Below are 17,613 nucleotides of genomic sequence, written 5' to 3' on the forward strand. Positions count from 1 at the left end.
GGAGTGCTGGGCTGAAAACAACAGAATGAAATTTAATAGGGATAAATGCCAAGTTCTACATTTAGGAAATAGAAACCAAAGGCACAGTTACAAGATGGGGGATACTTGGCTCAGCAATACTACAAACAAGAAGGATCTTGGAATTGTTGTAGATCGCAAGCTGAATATGAGCCAACAGTGCGATATGGCTGCAAGAAAGGCAAGTGCTATTTTGGGCTGCATTAATAGAAGTATAGCTTCCAAATCACGTGAGGTACTGGTTCCTCTCTATTCGGCCCTGGTTAGGCCTCATCCAGAGTATTGCGTCCAGTTCTGGGCTCCACAATTTAAGAAGGATGCAGACAAGCTGGAGCGTGTTCAGAGGAGGGAAACCAGGATGATCAGGGGTCTGGAAACAAAGCCCTATGAAGAGAGACTGAAAGAACTGGGCATGTTTAGCCTGGAGAAGAGAAGATTGAGGGGAGACATGATAGCATCCTTCAAATACTTAAAAAGTTGTCACACAGAGGAGGGCCAGGATCTCTTCTTGATCCTCCCAGAGTGCAGGACACGGAATAACGGGCTCAAGTTAAAGGAAGCCAGATTCCAGCTGGACGTCAGGAAAAACTTCCTGTTAGAGCAGTACGACAATGGAATCAGTTGCCTGGTGAGGTTGTGGGCTCTCCCACACTAGAGGCATTCAAGAGGCAGCTGGACAAGCATCTGTCAGGGATGCTTTAGGGTGGATTCCTGCATTGAGCACGGGGTTGGACTCGATGGCCTTGTAGGCCCCTTCCAGCTCTGCCATTCTATGATTCTATGATTCTATGATCAAGTTTATAGCACCTAACTCATAGAAAAGGATTTTGAAATCACTTCAATCAGCTACCAAGCGTGCTTATGGATAAAGTAACATTGCGACTTTGAGTGCTTTTACTTCTTGGTCTAATGGCTTTGGTTATTTTTCTTTTCAAGAGTAACTTTTTAAAATATTTGAATGTGGAGTGGTCCAGGGGAAGCAAATCAACTTAAAAGGGGAGCGCCTAGAAAATATTTCCCTGTGGTCCTTAGCCAGTGAGCTTTGCAAGGAAGAGGAGAAAGCTGAACTAAGGAACTCAGGCTTTTCTCCAGCATTTTTGGAGCAGCTTCCCCATTAAACACAGCTTGATTAAAGATGCACAGGAGTATCAGTGAAGCACAAGTTCTCAGTCGCCTTGTTTGTCACAATGTGCATGGCCTATTGCTGTGCATGTCAAACCATTCTTCGTACAGGCCCACGTCAGCACTGCACAAGACCAGAACATAAGAACCATGCTGAATCATGCTAAAGGCCTGTCTCATCCGGCATGTATTTTGTTCACAGTGGACAAGCAGATGTCTATGGGAAGCCAACAACCAGACATTAATGCAGTAGCATCCACCCATGCTTGTTCCCCCGAAACACACGTGGAGGCAGACTGTCTCGGATGCAGGAAGCAGTATAGCCATTTCCATCTGACTTTTAATTTCACCTAGAATATGTTGTGTTTTATCAAGTTGTTTTGTTACCTTGTGTGCTCACATTTGAGTATTATAGATTTCTGGCCATTTTTAAACATTGGATTTTTCAGTAAAGTGGGCATCATGGCTAATAATTTTGCTGGGGTCAGAGATTATTTTAAAAAGTGTTTAGTTGACTCCGGGATGGTAACCAACCAACCTGTTTTGAAGACCTATGTATGCGGAAGGAAGTGTGCTGACAGATGAAAAGGTGGCGTTTGGTTTTGTTTTATACAATGACTTTTACCTCAATAGAGATATGATCAACCATTGATCAGTGTCAGATAACTGGCTAAATAAGGGGAATTTTGGTGTATAATATGCAGAAGGCAGGCCAGATCTCAGGCTCTATGAACTATTTCATCCATAGGTAAAATCTAGAAAAGATCTTTTTCTATGCACTATCTACAGAGTTTGCACATCTGCTCTGCAGCTTTTCAGTGAAGCTCTCAAAAATTATTTCAATGCATTATAAATCTTTTCTGGTCAATTTGAGCTCTAATTAGGGGAAAGGTGTCAAACATATAGCCCCAAACAAGTACTGTGTAAAAAAAGGTAAAAATACATCATAATGGTGTGTGTTTTGGTGAAAGCTACTCATTACTAGCATCCAGTGTGACCAATAATTTTACTAAGTTCATAGGCTACCCAGAATAGTGACCTCGTTGATTCACTCCAGATGATAACAACCACCACTTTTGGTCCATGGACTACATCAGGTTGTATTATACATATTTATAATTCTATATGTGCAGGCTAGTTCACACATGCATGTCTGTTACTTGATTATTATTTATTTATTTATTTATTTATTTATATAGCACCATCAATGTACATGGTGCTGTACAGAGTAAAATTGATCTGCTGCATCAAGTGGTGACTCACATATGTGAATCCTCTCAGATGAAAAACACAGCACTTTATGGTAGTGAGAGGTTGACAACTCTACTTTAGCAAAAACTGGAGCAGATCTCTTAAAGTGTACCCCGAACAGCTTATTCTACTGCTGCTTACTCTACTGCTTTAATAACAGTTTAGTCTAACACAGCCTTCCTCAACCTGGGGCGCTCCAGATGTGTTGGACTACAACTCCACTATTTGGACTGAAATAACATTGAGCTTTTGGTACTTCTGGAGAGGTCATTCTTACTTTTGTACTGTTCACATACACTCCTTTCCACAATAAAGGTCATGTTCAACTGAAGTTGCGTGATGATATTCTAGCAAGTTCCCAAAAGGTCTCAGTTTCATTGGCACTTCCTATTCCAAACTGATCATTTAGATCAGCCTTCCACAACCTGGGGCGCTCCAGATGTGTTGGACTACAACTCCCAGAATGCCTCAGCCAGCTCTGCTGGCTGGGGCATTCTGGAAGATGCAGTCCAACACATCTGGAGCGCCCCAGGTTGAGGAAGGCTGGTCTAACAGCTCAGAAGACCAAGGTGTCAGTAGCAATACAGACTGTGTATTTTGGCAATTTGCCTCTATTCTTCTTTTGACCTCAAATCACATTTTCCTCCTTGGCACTCAACTATGGAACAAACCAATAGAACTTTAAAATCTCTACTTTTCAGTGGGAGTCAGTTTACAAATACTGCATGAAGGAACTGTTAGAAGGTTGTTGTTTTCTTTGGAAAACTTGAATCTGTTTCTTAGCAGTCATTGCAACTGTAAAAAGCAGGGGAGGAAGTGGGCAAGAGCTTGGATACAGATAGGCAGAAAGTAGGGTGGATAGAAATTAGTTCGCAAGAAGAGAGACAGCGCAGAGCACTGATGAACGCTCTATTTTAATAATTTGAGTCTTCCAACATTAACGTGATTTTACATTTTCCCGCTGTAACCAGGATCATTTGAAAAATACAGAAGCTAAGTTCTATGCTGGTATGAACAACGTTATTTTCAAAGCTGGCCTATTCTTAACAAATGAGAATTTAAGGAGTGTAGCTGACATATATTTGCGCTGCTTAGGAGCAAAACCCATTGTGACAGTTCACTTTCCTAAGAGGTCTTTCAGAGGCTCTCTCACCTTAAACAAACACAAAAGCAATACAAACTTGTTTGAAGTAGGAATATCTAAAAACAGAAAAATGTTTACACAGAATGGATCCCTCTCAGAAGCTGATCCCAGATTACAAATATCCCAAGCAGAGGTATCAAGAAGATCTGGAGCCTTCATGTCCATCTGAGCGCTCAATTATCTTTTCAGACCACCAGAAAAGGTGCCAGCCCAAGTGCAGATTACCCACAAGGAGAATGGCTTAAATCTCCTTCCAAGAACTGACCTCAGTTCTGTGGGCAGCTACAGCCATCCCTGCCCCACTCAGTCAGACATGGTTCTATAGAGTTTCAGATGGTGTGTTCATGGCACAAGGACCTTGGAGCTAGGAGCTGTTCTTCTTTGGCAGAAAAAAGTCTCAGCAGTGCCACGATTCTGGTTGTTTCAGTATTTGTTGATGCCAAAGATGCGGACTCCATGGAACTGGGGCAGCTTGGGCAAGAGGACGCTCGATAAGGAGGTGGTGTTGATTATGAAGTGCACAGGGTCATATTTGGTATAAAAGCTGGTTAAGATGTAGCTGATGGGAAAGAAACACACTGTGTCAATTGCATATACGTATAGAAAGAATTCTCAGCCTGTGTCACTGTGAGTCTTCCCAAGAAGACTTCTCTAAACAAAACATGTTTAGTCTTGTTTTCATTGATGGAAGGATTGTGGGGATACATGAAGAGTTATCGTACTTTAATAGCTAAAGTACTCAGTTTACTCCTTACACAGGCAACTGGCATTAGAAGCAGGGAAAACAACCTCCTGTTGTACAACAAGGCACATAAGTGGAAGATGTACGCTACTGTTTCCAATGCTACGCATAAGAACCCTACAGCATCAGACCAAAAGGTCCAGCTGATTCAGCATCCTGCTTCCCAATGACCAACCAGATGCCTCCACAAAGTACTAACATGAGAAATCACAAAGAAGAATATATTTCTTTAGGGAAGCCTACTGTACACACTGAGAATCTGTAATCCCAAACTTTGTAGCATAATACCCGATGTCACACTGTCTGCCACATGTCAGCGTAACTCTTTGCAAACACAATCTCTACTTGCATATCTGGTTTTAGCAGCCTTGGCACTGCATTTCTCTTTCAATAAGAGTACAATTCAGCCTCCAGGCCATCATGGGAAGAGGTGATTGAGTGTAACTGCAATCGCCTTAAAAGCAGTCTATTGTAGCAGAAAGCTTTGTACAATGTAATTCTAAAAACCAAATTTGAATTTTAAAGCGAAGAAATAGAACACGTATCACCTCCTCAGTCAAATCAACCAGGACCAATGACTTGAGGAAGAAAGGCAAGATTTGACCAGGAACAAAACAGGCAGGTTAAGAAATAGGACATAATAAGGCATAGCCAATTTACTCTGAGTACCAGCTGTTGAAATCTACCAGGTGTTGGCAAACTAGTCAAGTGAGCTTAACTAAAAGATGACAGTGTAGAAATGAGAAAATTCTGGCACTTACAGCACAATTGGTGAGATGCTTAGGAACTTGCGGGAGGAGGTCCATTGTGTCCCATAGTCAATCTGCTCCCAGTGTGTGAGGAGGCGATCCTTGCCCTGGTCAGGCGTTTCAAATGGGGTCCCTTTCACTGTGTGCAGGAGCCAATACATTGCCTGAGGGGGGGAGAAAGTGATTGTTGTCTTTCTTGCCCCTTTTCTTAGGGGTTACATCAGGAAAGAGGACATCAACAGTAATGGTTGCTTGTACTGTTCAGATTAAAAGGTAGAACTAAGGAATTATTTGAGGGTTCAACATGAAATGGCAACCAGGGTTACTGGATAGAAATCCCTGAATAGATTTCTTAGTCCAAGATCTAGGATAGCATTCAAGACCCCTCCACTTGGGAAAAGAAGAAAAGAAAAATTATCTTAGGATAAACACCATGCAAAGAATACCCCGGAGCAGGGTGGGCAGAAGGTAGATCTTCAGACATTTTAGACATCACTTCCCAGCATTATTGATCACTGCTGAACTTAGCAGAGGGTTATGGGGGTGAAAATCCCAAACATCTAGAGATCTGCCTTCTGCACACCCCTGCTTTAAAAGCTCAGAAAATAATCAGGTTTAAGGAAATGTAGCCCATGACCAGATCAGGCAGTAATAGAGTTTTGACCTACCAGGTTATGGATAACGTTGGTCAGTGTCCAGACCACAGGGACACTAAAGAAGGGGATGCTGAGAAGGATGATGTGGAGGATAACCACCGAGATGCAGTAGGCCAGCCAAATGCCTCGGCTGTTCATCACTCGTGTATTGGGATTCACCTCACTATGAGCTACTCCAACATTCATGCTGAAGAGAAAAATCATGTTGGATGCACAAATATACACATCTGGAAACTGAGTAGTTGCATGCCAGAAAACATGAAAGGGATTCAACTCCCTCCACAGGCTTCATACCATTCCTTTGCCTTCCAGAATTCCATTTTCCAGACTTGGCCTTTCAACACTTCCACAGCTACGACACAGGTAAGTCTCTACTCTGAACTGTCCTGAAAACCTGCGCCTTCCTGAGCTTCAGTCCCAGAAAATGGAACCAAAGATGATAGAATTGGTGCAAGAACTTTTGTTTAATGCCAAATAATCATGGCTTGCAACCGTCATACACACACTGCACACAATTCCCTGACAATGAGACAGCCAGATTGTTGAAATGAAGGAATCTTAGCTGACAACAGCTCCTCTTACCTTTCCCATCCTTTGTTTCCGCAGTCAAAGCAAACATCTACAGTCGTGTGAAAAAGAAAGTACACCCTCTTGGAATTGTATGATTTTACATATCAGGACATAATAACAATCATCTGTTCCTTAGCAGGTCTAAAAATTAGGTAAATACAACCTCAGATGAACAACAACACAAGACATAGTACACCGTGCCATGATTTATTTAATAGAAATAAAGCCAAAATGAGAAGCCACGTGTGAAAAAGTAAGTACACCCTTACTGCTTCCATAAGAATTAAGATGCTAAGTAGCAGACAGGTGCTGCTAATCAAATGCCCGTGATTAATTGATCATCAGCAAGTATGACCACCTCTATAAAAGCCAAAGTTTTTTCAGTTTGCTGGTCTGGAGCATCCAGGTGTGTGTTAACACAATACCAAGCAGGAAAGACATCAGCAATGATCTTAGAGAAGCAATTGCTGCTGCCCATCAATCTGGGAAAGGTTATAAGGCCATTTCCAAACAATTTAAAGTCCATCATTCTACAGTGAGAAAGATGATTCAAAAGTGGAAAACATTCAAGACTGTTGCCAATCTTCCCAGAAGAGGACGTCCCAGCAAAATCACCCCAAGGTCAGACCGTGCAATGCTCAGAGAAATTGCAAAAAACCCAAGAGTTACATTTCAGACTCTACAGGCCTCATTGAGCATATTAAATGTTAAAATTCATGACAGTACAATTAGAAAAAGACTGAACAAGTATGGTTTGTTTGGAAGGGTTGCCAGGAGAAAGCCTCTTCTCTCTAAAAAGAACGTGGCAGCACGGCTTAGGTTTGCAAAGGTGCATCTGAACAAACCACAAGACTTCTGGAACAATGTCCTTTGGACAGACGAGACCAAAGTGGAGATGTTTGGCCATAATGCACAGCGCCACGTTTGGCAAAAACCAAACACAGCATATCAGCACAAACACCTCATACCAACTGTCAAGCACGGTGGTGGAGGGATGATGATTTGGGCTTGTTTTGCAGCCACAGGACCTGGCAACCTTGCAGTCATTGAGTCGACCATGAACTACTCTGTATACCAAAGTATTCTAGAGTCAAATGTGAGACCATCTGTCCGACAGCTAAAGCTTGGACGAAATTGGGTCATGCAACAGGACAATGATCCCAAGCACACCAGCAAATCTACAACAGAATGGCTGAAAAAGAAAAGAATCAAGGTGTTGCAATGGCCCAGTCAAAGTCCAGACCTCAACCCGATTGAAATGCTGTGGCGGGACCTTAAGAGAGCTGTGCATAAACAAATGCCCTCAAACCTCAATGAATTGAAGCAACGTTGTAAAGAAGAGTGGGCCAAAATTCCTCCACAACGGATGTGAGAGACTGATAAAGTCATACAGAAAACGATTAATTCAAGTTATTGCTTTTAAAGGCGGTTCTACAAGCTATTGAATCATAAGGTGTACTTACTTTTTCACACATGGCTTCTCCATTTTGGCTTTATTTCTGTTAAATAAATCATGACACGGTGTAATATGTCATGTGTTGTTGTTCATCTGAGGTTGTATTTACCTAATTTTTAGACCTGCTAAGGAACAGATGATTGTTATTATGTCCTGATGTGTAAAATCATACAATTCCAAGAGGGTGTACTTTCTTTTTCACACGACTTTAGGACTCCTATTCAAAAGGATTTTGACCAATGCAGGCTTACGCAACAATAAAGTTTCATTTAGTTTTGCTCGCCATCAGAAATTGATCACTAGAGTAGTCGGACGGGGGTGGGGGAGGCAGGGAGAAAAGAATTGTCCCCCACAATTTGCTATTAGCAATTTGGCTAATGTTTCAAGGTGCAGGGTTGTTTTTTTCTTATACCTCTTCAAGGGATTACTGTCACCTTAATCGTCTGTCACTGTGAGTCAGAGCAGCCATGGCCAAAAAGAACAAAGCAGACTGTAGAGCAATAGCTTATTTGAATCACCAGCAAAGAAAGCCAAGTACTATGGTGAAAGTGAAATGATAGCAGCAATTTGGACCATTTCCACACTGAGGCCACAGCTGAAAGTGATGACTGGAAGGGAATTCTGCAACCACAGGCCAGGGAGGTGGGGAGGGAGAGAGACTTTTATTATATAAGCTCCTTTACTCAGAGAATCTACCACAGCAGCATTTTGTAGCTCTTACTCACTGCTTGTTTTCAAAGCAGGAAACGACTAGTTTGGGGTGGTAGATCTCCAGATGTTTTGGACACGAACTCCCAGAAGCTCCTGCTAGCATAACCAATGGTCAGGAATGTTCCAAAACATCTGGAAATCTGCTTTCTGTCCACCCCTGGACTAGATAGCCTTCAAGTCCTTTTCCAGTCTATGCCAGAGAAAACAATCAAATTTTGACAGTGTAGGCTCAAGAAGGAAGGAAAACGAGATGAACAGTGGTCTTGTAATGCAGTAATTTATGCCAAAAATTGAAATGAGAGTGTCGGATTATTCCCCTTTTCTGGTTCTTCCATTTCAGGCAGTCAAGAGGAAGTGCCTTCACTCAATCTAGAGCACTCGCTGCACTTATACGAAGGGCCCAGGTTCAATTCCAGGTAGGGCTGGAAAACATCTCTGTCCGAAACCCTGGAAAGGTGCTAGTAGTCAGTGCAGACCAGCCTCCCCAACTGGGTGCCCTCCAGATGTGTTTGACTGAAATTCCCAAATTCCTGCTTGCAGGAGGGAGGGTTATAGGAACTGTGGTCCAACACATCTGGAGGACACCAGGTTGGAGGAGGCTGGTGCGGAGAGAATACCTTGCTAGATAGACAGACCAGTAGTCAGAGCCGGTATACGGCAGTTTCCCGTGATAGTATTCTGAGCCCTTGAGTGTTATATACAACAACAACAGGCGATATTGTCACGAGATGGTCCCCACGCATTGCACCGGGGTGTGAGGCAGGTCCCCTTCAGACCTCTTTAGATCCCTTTGCCATTCCCTTCCTCATCCGGGGTTAAAAAACCCAGATGAGGGGTTCCTGTGGGGAAGAAGATGCGAGGGAGACTGGAGCAGCCAGGCACCATCAGAGCCTGCTTCAGTTGGACCCCTCCCCTACAGGGCTAACATCTTCACCTTGTGGGGAAGGAGCTGTTGGTTTGCCCCTCCATTGGGAGATGAGAGGACGGAGTAGGGCCTTCCCACCAGCCTAAGCAGTCTCCTTAATTTCTTTTTATTTTCTCCCTCTTCCCTCCCCATACACTTTTCCTTGTGTGTCATGTCTTTTTTAGAATGTAAGCCTGAGGGTAGGGACTGTCTTCTTTATTGATACATTGTAAGCTGCTCCGAGAGCCTTTTGGCTGAGGTGCGGGATAAAAATACTCTAAATAAATAAATAAATGGTAGCATCCAATACTTAGAGTAGGCCCACTGAAATGAATGAGGCTTCAAGCCATTACTGCCCAAAGAGTACCCAGAGGCTCCCGCCTATGGCCAACGACACCACCCAACTCTCACGGCCTACCTGGCGGCTTCCGCAGCGGCCTCCCTTCCTAGTGCGAGATAAAGCCGAAAAGCGCTACGGGCGTCGCTCGTCTTCTTCCGCACACTCCTCCACCGCAGACGGTTTCCAGGAAGCGGCCCCGCTTCTCCGTCTCCACCCCCCACCAAGCAACCAATAGGAAAACATTCCAGCCTCCTTCCTGCCTTTCTATTAGCTACTTTTGCTTGCCACTCTTAACGACTATTTCCCGTCTCTCGGTAAAAGGAACCAATAAGGAGAAGGGATGTTAGGAGCTGTAAAGTTGAAGTGAGAGCGTGGCCGGGATTGGATGGAACGCTGAGGGGGCGCGCGCAGTTTGCGGCCGGCGGGGGGTCGTTGAGGGAGGCGAAGATAAGATGGCGGCGGAAACTGTAGAGCTGCATAAGTTGAAGGTATTGAGGGCGGCCTGAGGGGCGACGTGTTGTGTTACATCGTGTCTTTCCTGCGTCCGAAGGCAACTGTGCTTGGCCTTCTTTTCCTCACTTGGCACCTTGTTTCCTTTGCCCATAGGAAGGAGCTGCCTACCTTCTGCCCGCCCCGTCACCTTAATGCGACGGCGGGAAAGAGACGGCGCGGTTCTTTCCACATTCCCCGTGGGTTGGATATCTTGGCTTCCCCCGGCCTGATCAAAACGCGGGTCTTTCCTTGCCCATCGTTCTCCCCCCTCACACTTCAAAGGAGGGCAGCGCTCCCATTTGCACACTGGTTTATTTATGTATTAATTATTTTGTATATTGTTATACTGGCCTAAAGGATTATACAACATTCTGAGCATGTGTCTTGTAGGTGTTGTTTGTCGGAATTGCCAGCTTTCCCCCCTGGCCCAGTACTATGAACAGTAGAGCGACACAGAAATTTAAGCTTTCATAACATAGAGCTGAAATGAAAGTTTTACTTGCTACTCTGCTTGTCAAGCAGCTATTAAGCTCTGCAAGAAAAGAATTATATTTATATTGCTGTTTGTATTTGTAAATTATGGATACCCTATTTCTTTGATTCTAAGACACTTTTTTCCCCATATAAACATCTCTAAAAATGGGGTGCGTCTTAGAATCACGGGTGTGTCTTGTAGATGTAAGTTTGGTTTGTTATAAGGCAGATAGGGTAGATAACTCTGTGTCTGTTGAGAGTGTGCCAGTCAGTTTGATATCTGTGTCCCTAAATGACTGGATGATAAATAGATGACACCTTCAAATGTATTATGGAGGAAACTTGACAACAGAAAAACATACATGCAAGTCCAATTATTCCTATCAATGAAGAGAGCCATAGTAAGCTGTCCTAGTCAGCAAATGATTCACTTCCTTCACCAATCAATGCTATTATATTTGGAGAGGATCTTCAATTTTTTGTCTTGTCATCAAACTCTCTTTTCAAGGCCATAAACTAAGTGAAGGAAAAATCTGAGAAGACCCTAAATTCTCCATTAAAACTTACTGTATGTTTGCTCAAGACTTATTTGTTATCTCCACAATCTTTATTGGCCAGTTCTACATTTCCCCTCCCAAATCTGTACTTTATTAAGGCAAAATCTCTTCTACTTTACAGCTTGCTGAGCTGAAGCAAGAATGTTTAGCTCGAGGCCTGGAGGCAAAGGGGAACAAACAGGATCTCATCAACAGACTCCAGACCTATCTTGAGCAGCATGGTAGGTTCTTACATTCTGCTAAGGTACTTCTAGCAAGATTGAGTGAATGCCCATCAGAGGTTACTTGAAAAAAATAAACTAATGTATTCTGTTGTTCATATGCTCTTAGCATATCAAAGAAATTTCTGTCTTTGGTCTTACTTTTCAAGAGCTGTATTAAGAAATTCCTTGATTTGTCTTGGTTCATTAAATGGTCTTCATTTGAAGTTCCAATATGAGTGAACAGACTGTTCTGTCAAGATGGGAGGTTAGCTGTGCCATGGAAGAATCAGTTCATATTTATTTATTTATTTATTGCATTTCTATACCGCCCAATAGCCGAAGCTCTCTGGGCGGTTCACAAAATTAAGACAATTCAAAACAAAACAACAGTATAAAACCATAATGTAAAATACAATATAAAAGCACAGCCAAGATAAAAACAGCAGCAATGCAAAAATATAAATTTAAAATACAAATTTAAAACAGCAAGGTTAAAATTAATTTATAGACTGTTAAAATACTGGATGAATAAAAAGGTCTTCACCTGGCGTCTAAAAGAATATAATGTAGGTGCCAAGCGAACCTCCTTAGGGAGCTCATTCCACAGCCAGGGTGCCACAGCGGAGAAGGCCCTCCTCCTGGTAGCCACCTGCCTCACATACATCTTGTGGAAGCTAGAACAGGGATAATAGAACTATGTCATGCATAGCTGCATGATAAGAGTAAGACAGCAGCCCTAAGCATTGAACTCAGACTTGCTTTCAAGTAACCATTTTTTAAAAATGTTCCTTTCTTCTTATGCTTTTAGTGGTGAGAAATTCCTCACTGAGATGACCCATATTTTATTATCCTACTAAACCTACACTGTTCCCACCAGATCCCATAAGAAATTGAGATGGAAAATACATTTGGGCTGTATGATAGACCCCAATCAGTGTTATCTAAAGAAACGGGCATTTTCTTTTTGTGTTTCTCCATGAACCTATTTTATCCTTTATAGCTTCAACTAATAGTCTGTACAAGATGGTCATGCTGCACTGGAACCTAAGTGAGCAGGTGCAAGGTGGAATGCAATTCCCAATCTGTAATATGATGTTAGCCCAGTCAAAATAGACACAACATGCATAGTAGTGACTCCCACACAGTCTCTAGCAATTGTGGGGCATCTCCCCCAATCAATTACTGCAGCTAAGCAACACTCCAAGAAATGGCAATATGAGACTGGATGTGGCAGTGTTGCATCACCAGCTCTCAGCAGTGGCACTAGCGATTGTAGTACTAAGTCTAGAATATTGTCATGATCATTGCTGTGGCAGCACTGCAGTGCCTGTGACTAGCACTCATTGTAGCTCCAAAGTACTGTACAGCTGCTGTGTGCCACACATTCTACACACATATTTGACTCCTAATAAGTAATCATTTTGAAAACCTGATAAAGCTCTGGGAGCAGCTTAAATGCAATCAGTAAAACAAGACAGTCCCTTCCAGCAGACTTACAATTTAAAAAGACATGGGAAAAAGGGTTGGAAAATGAAGAGGAAAAATGAAGTTGTCTTTCAGCAGGACTGGTGGAATAGCCCCCCGTTCCCGTCTCATCTTCCTCTACAGCTTGCTGGAGTGGCTATTGGTAGTAACAGTTGAGAAAGGAGGAGACTTCATGGGGGTGGTCTTTCAACAGAGCTGGTGGAATAGCATGCATCCCCTCTTATTTCTATCTATACAGCTTGCTTGAATGACTGCTGGTGTTGACAATAGAACCCAGGTGTCTCCTTTTCAAGGGATGTCTTTTTCTTGATGTGCAGAGCTATTGGGAGACAAGAAGTTTTCCTTCAGAAAATGGGAAATCTTTCCTAAAAGAGGAGAACAAATAGGAACACAAACTTGCACAAAGTATGAGCAGACAAGGGATGCAAAAGAAAAAAAAGAGTATATCACTGAAACTATTAAGATGAACAACAATAACAAATCTTTAAATACATCAGAAGCAAGAAACCTCTAGGGAGGCAGTTCAACAGATGACAATGATGTGCTCAAGGAGGATAAGGAGATTGCAGTGGAGTTGATTAAATTTTTGCATCTGCCTTCACTACAGGAGATATAAGACAGACACCCATGTCTGAATGGAATTTTTCAGAAAAGAAGTCTGAAGAACTTAAGCAAATAGTAGTGATAAGCAATGAAGTTCTTGTTCTTAGTGACAACATTAAAAATTGACAAATCACCACATCTGGAGGTATTAACCCAAGAGTTCTTGAAAGAATTAAATGTGAAATGGCTGATCTTCTAACAAAGATATATAACTTGGCGGGGAATCCCAGTAATTAGAATCTTGAGAGCATAATATCTGTTTTGGCTAAATTAGTGGCAAGGATTACAAATTACCAAGGTTATCAGACAATATGTCTTGCTGAGGAAGAATCAACATGGCTTCTGCAAGTGGTAGTGACATTGTCTACAAACATGGTGGGCTAACCCAGAGCACTATACCTCCAATTATAGTCTTTTTTTACTAAAAGCAAAACCGAAATGAACAACTTGCTGAAAAATAGCTAGATGGGCAATTCTGTTCATCTAGCAGAGGCTTCAGAGAGGGAAGGTGGCCGGGGCAGCCATAGTGGGAGGTGTATGTAGTGTTCCCAAGTATACAGCTGTCATGGAGTCAAAAGACAGTGACATAACTGTACAAATAAAAGCTAATTCATAAGTTAGTGAGCAGAATGTCTGGAGTACAAAGCCACAGGTACTGGTGGGTCCCTCTCCCATACTGTGTTCATAGGGAGGACTTACATGAGTTAGGGTGCAATGTTAACCTGGAATACCTGTTTAAGGCTCATCTTTGTAATATATCTTCTTTGAACATAGATCTTTGTCATAGATCTTCTTTGAACACATCGCTACTGCTACCCACTGACGGAGGGAAGCATTGTTCGGCAAACACAACCATCCTCCTTTGCATACCTGTGTGGGTGCTTTGTCCTTACACCCTTGTTAGTTTTAGATTTTGGTTCCTGGTGGGTATTTGTGTCCAAAGGCCTAACAATGGAGTGTCCAGGAAAAGAGGCAGAAGCTGATTTCTGGTATTCATGGGGCTCTGCTCTTGGATTAGGGGAAGGGTGTTGTTTGTGCCAGTGCTGCCCTTGGTGCTAGTGCCCAACCCTAACCCATCACTACTACTTTTTTTTCCTTGATTTGCCTACATGTCATACTATGAGTGTAAGGGCCAAGTGTGCGTTACAAAAGACTAATTTCCCCAGGTTACTGAACTAAATGGATGCTGATTGGGCATGCGATCCTATGTTCATGTTCAATACATCTGTTGGGGTAGGACAGAAGCAACATTCCACTGGATGAATAGATTAGTTTTGACTTTCTTTGGGCACTGTAAGTATTCTGAAAGAGAGCATTAGAATAACAAAATAAACATCCTAATTACCAAAACCTATTGCCAGAAATATTCGTAGGCATGATAACATAGTAAACTATATTACTCTAGCAATTTATTTTCATGCACATTTTAAAGCAACACACTCAAATAGCAGTTTGGAATCCTAGATTGTGTGTCAAAATAGCAGCTTTTAGAATATGGTTTAGAATACCAACCATGATGTGGGCTTGTGTACTCTGGTTCCTTCCCTGGCCATTTATTTAGTGCAAACCACATTACATTCACATCAGTAGGCTGGTTTATGCTTCAAAATTGGAAATAATGATTAAACCCACTTGCCAATTTGGCTGTAACAGAAAAATGATTCGACCTAATGGAGCACATGGGAGGGGAAGGAAGCTCAGTTATGTACATATGAATGGAGCTTCTGTGAGTTTGACAGTAACAAGATGCATTTGGTATATTTCACATTTAGGGCAGAATCCTGTGGAAATAGTTGGCAGCCTTGAAATTATAGGCTGGTGACTATTCAATGTAGGGTGGCCAAAGCACTGGCAAATTTGCCTGTCTAGCCAGGGAGCTTCAGAGCAGCGCGGAGGTGGGGAAAGGCTGCATGGTGCATAGGAAGTGGCATAAGTGGCTTCTGCTGTCTCATCCCTGCCCTGCCCCCAGAACCTCCCCACTTTTTGCCCTCTCTATGCTTCATTTCTGAGCATGGAGACAATCAGGGAAGGGGAGGTGGCAGGGACCGTGGTTTATGGCTCTCACCTCAATTGTTTGGATTATTCTAAAAGAGCACAATATACTAAAATGAAAGATACTGGTTTTAATTGGAGACTGGCAGCATTCTAACAACTAGGATCTTGGTACATACAGCATACCAAATGTATTTTAATTGGTAAATCTTTCCATTTCCCCCTGCTTGTTTTAGCTGAGGAGGAGGCAAATGAAGAGGATGTCTTGGGAGAAGAAACAGAGGTAAATCATCCTAATATATAAGATAATTATTTAATCGTATAGTACCTACTACTTGTATTGTGTTGCCTTCTGATCTTGGTTGTTCTATAGCTCTTTCTCTTTTTGACAGCAGGATGCACAGCGACAAGGATCCATAGGTCATATTACAGCAAAAGCCCCTAACCTTTTCAGGCCTGTGGGCACATTTAACATTTTGAGGGAGTGTCATGGACATAAACACAAAATCATTGCACTTGGGCCAGGATAGTCATAAAACTATTGTGAACTTTGTGTGGATTCGGCCTTCTGCGCCACCTGTTTATTGGGTTAATATTATTACCCTACCTTGCAGGGATGTTTTAAGGATTACTAAGATACTGAATGTACATGAAGCGCTGTGAACACCCAAAACCAAAAGGAGGAGAGCATCCAACACAGATCAGAAAAAGGAGAAATGGGTTCTCATGATGCAAAATGTTTATTTTCACAAGCACTATGTGTTTCAGCCCATACTTTATTCAAAGGCAGGGTTGTTAGAAGAAACAAGGGGTTGTTAGAAGATAACGTCTGCAGAATTTCTTATAGCAGAATAATTGTCTCTTGTAATCATCTATGGCGACTGGCTGAGAACCCATTTCTCCTTTTTCTGACCTGTTATAGTACATACACAAATGCTTATATTGTATTCAATACTTACACAGTCTGATGAAGCAAGATCTTGCTTACAGAAAGTTTATGCAACAGCAAATGTGTTAGCCTTTAAAGTGCCACAAGTCTCCTGAGTGCCTTTTTTATTTTGTAAGTACCTGCCTGGAAATTTCCTGCCCTCCCCATTTCCAGGATTAGTTGCTTTGGTGCTATTGTGGGGTGAGATGCGGACATTCCACAGCTTGGAACTGGAAGAATAGGTTTGCCACTTTGCGTTCGCAAAAACCTGGCACTGCACCTACAGTCTCTCAGAGCATGTGTAAAATGCTTTTTCTGAACATAATAAAGCAAAACATATACCTAAGGTAATCCCCCTTTAATTAATTATCTCCCAAATCAACTCTAAACAGAAGGGAGGAAGAGAGAAGGAAGGAAGGTGGGGAACAGATTTTTTTTAAATACAGAAGTATCATTGTCTTGTGCCACCAGCAACAAGATAGCAAGAAGATGGGAAAAATAAAAAGGAGCACCACTTCAAGGGATCCTTGCCCAAATTGCTGCAAGTCTATAGCATCCTCTCTCATAAGAACAGCCATGCTGGATCAGATCAAGGGTCCATCTATTCCAGCACAGTGTTCACACAGTGGCCAACCAGGCTGTCGACAGGAAATCCAGAAGCAGGATATAAGTGTAACAGCACCCCCACGCCCATGTTCCCCAGCTACTGGTGTACATAAGCTTACTGTCTCTGATACTGGATGTCACATAGAGCCATCAGGACTAATAGTCATTGATAGCTTTCTCCTTCAGGAATTTGTCTAATCCCCTTTTAAATCCATCCAAATTGGGGGTCATCACTACATCTTGTGGTAGCAAATTCCATAGTTCTGCTATGCTCTCCCCTTTGTTTTTCACGCTATTCAGCAGCTCCTTGTAGTTTTCCATGCTTATTTCTCAAGCGTCACTTGTTCCACTCCCCCGTCCCCCACCTCCTGAATAAATATCTCAGCCATGCCCCACCACCTCTTCATACTGGTTGTTCAGAGACATGCAGGAGTGGGCTTTCCATGTGGCCTCAATGTTGTGGCAACAGTGGGGGCAAAAAAACAGTAAGAAAGTGTATGGTAGCTTGCTTCACAGCTGCTGGTACTGAGCGACTCCATGAAGGGAGCAGGGAAAGGAGCAGAGTCTTACAAGGGTGATGGGGAACATCTCTTTGGGCAGATTGTCTCCT

At 42.5% G+C, this 17,613-nt stretch overlaps 2 protein-coding genes across 3 annotated transcripts in view; one reads left to right on the forward strand and one right to left on the reverse strand.

Annotated features, from left to right (window-relative positions):
* Nucleotides 1-3,286: 3,286 nt before the first annotated feature.
* ORMDL2 (ORMDL sphingolipid biosynthesis regulator 2) lies at nucleotides 3,287-9,825 on the reverse strand. Its single transcript, XM_063123174.1, has 4 exons — nucleotides 9,742-9,825; nucleotides 5,695-5,869; nucleotides 5,039-5,190; nucleotides 3,287-4,094 (listed from the first exon to the last, which is right to left on the reverse strand). Exons 2-4 carry the CDS (start codon nucleotides 5,866-5,868, stop codon nucleotides 3,959-3,961), a joined length of 462 nt encoding a protein of 153 aa, XP_062979244.1. The 5' UTR covers nucleotide 5,869; nucleotides 9,742-9,825; the 3' UTR covers nucleotides 3,287-3,958.
* A 218-nt stretch (nucleotides 9,826-10,043) lies between these two features.
* SARNP (SAP domain containing ribonucleoprotein) overlaps nucleotides 10,044-17,613 on the forward strand; it is a 67,832-nt gene continuing 60,262 nt past the window's right edge. For both annotated transcript variants that reach the window (XM_063119956.1, XM_063119957.1), the window contains exons 1-3: nucleotides 10,044-10,151; nucleotides 11,308-11,407; nucleotides 15,706-15,752. In XM_063119956.1, coding sequence (XP_062976026.1) covers nucleotides 10,116-10,151; nucleotides 11,308-11,407; nucleotides 15,706-15,752 — 183 coding nt within the window. In that variant the 5' untranslated portion in view covers nucleotides 10,044-10,115. The remainder of the gene's footprint in view (nucleotides 10,152-11,307; nucleotides 11,408-15,705; nucleotides 15,753-17,613) is intronic.

This window comes from Elgaria multicarinata, chromosome 3, assembly GCF_023053635.1.
Source record: "Elgaria multicarinata webbii isolate HBS135686 ecotype San Diego chromosome 3, rElgMul1.1.pri, whole genome shotgun sequence".
NCBI classification, from domain to species: domain Eukaryota; kingdom Metazoa; phylum Chordata; class Lepidosauria; order Squamata; family Anguidae; genus Elgaria; species Elgaria multicarinata.

Excerpts from the sequence above, each read along its gene's own strand:
- ORMDL2 (XM_063123174.1), bottom strand. The coding sequence starts at position 5,868 with ATGAATGTTGGAGTAGCTCATAGTGAGGTGAATCCCAATACACGAGTG. Across the intron at positions 5,191-5,694 it reads CCAACGTTATCCATAACCTG|GCAATGTATTGGCTCCTGCA; the intron begins GTAGGTCAAAAC and ends TCCCCCCCTCAG. Across the intron at positions 4,095-5,038 it reads AGCATCTCACCAATTGTGCT|CTACATCTTAACCAGCTTTT; the intron begins GTAAGTGCCAGA and ends CTTTCCCATCAG.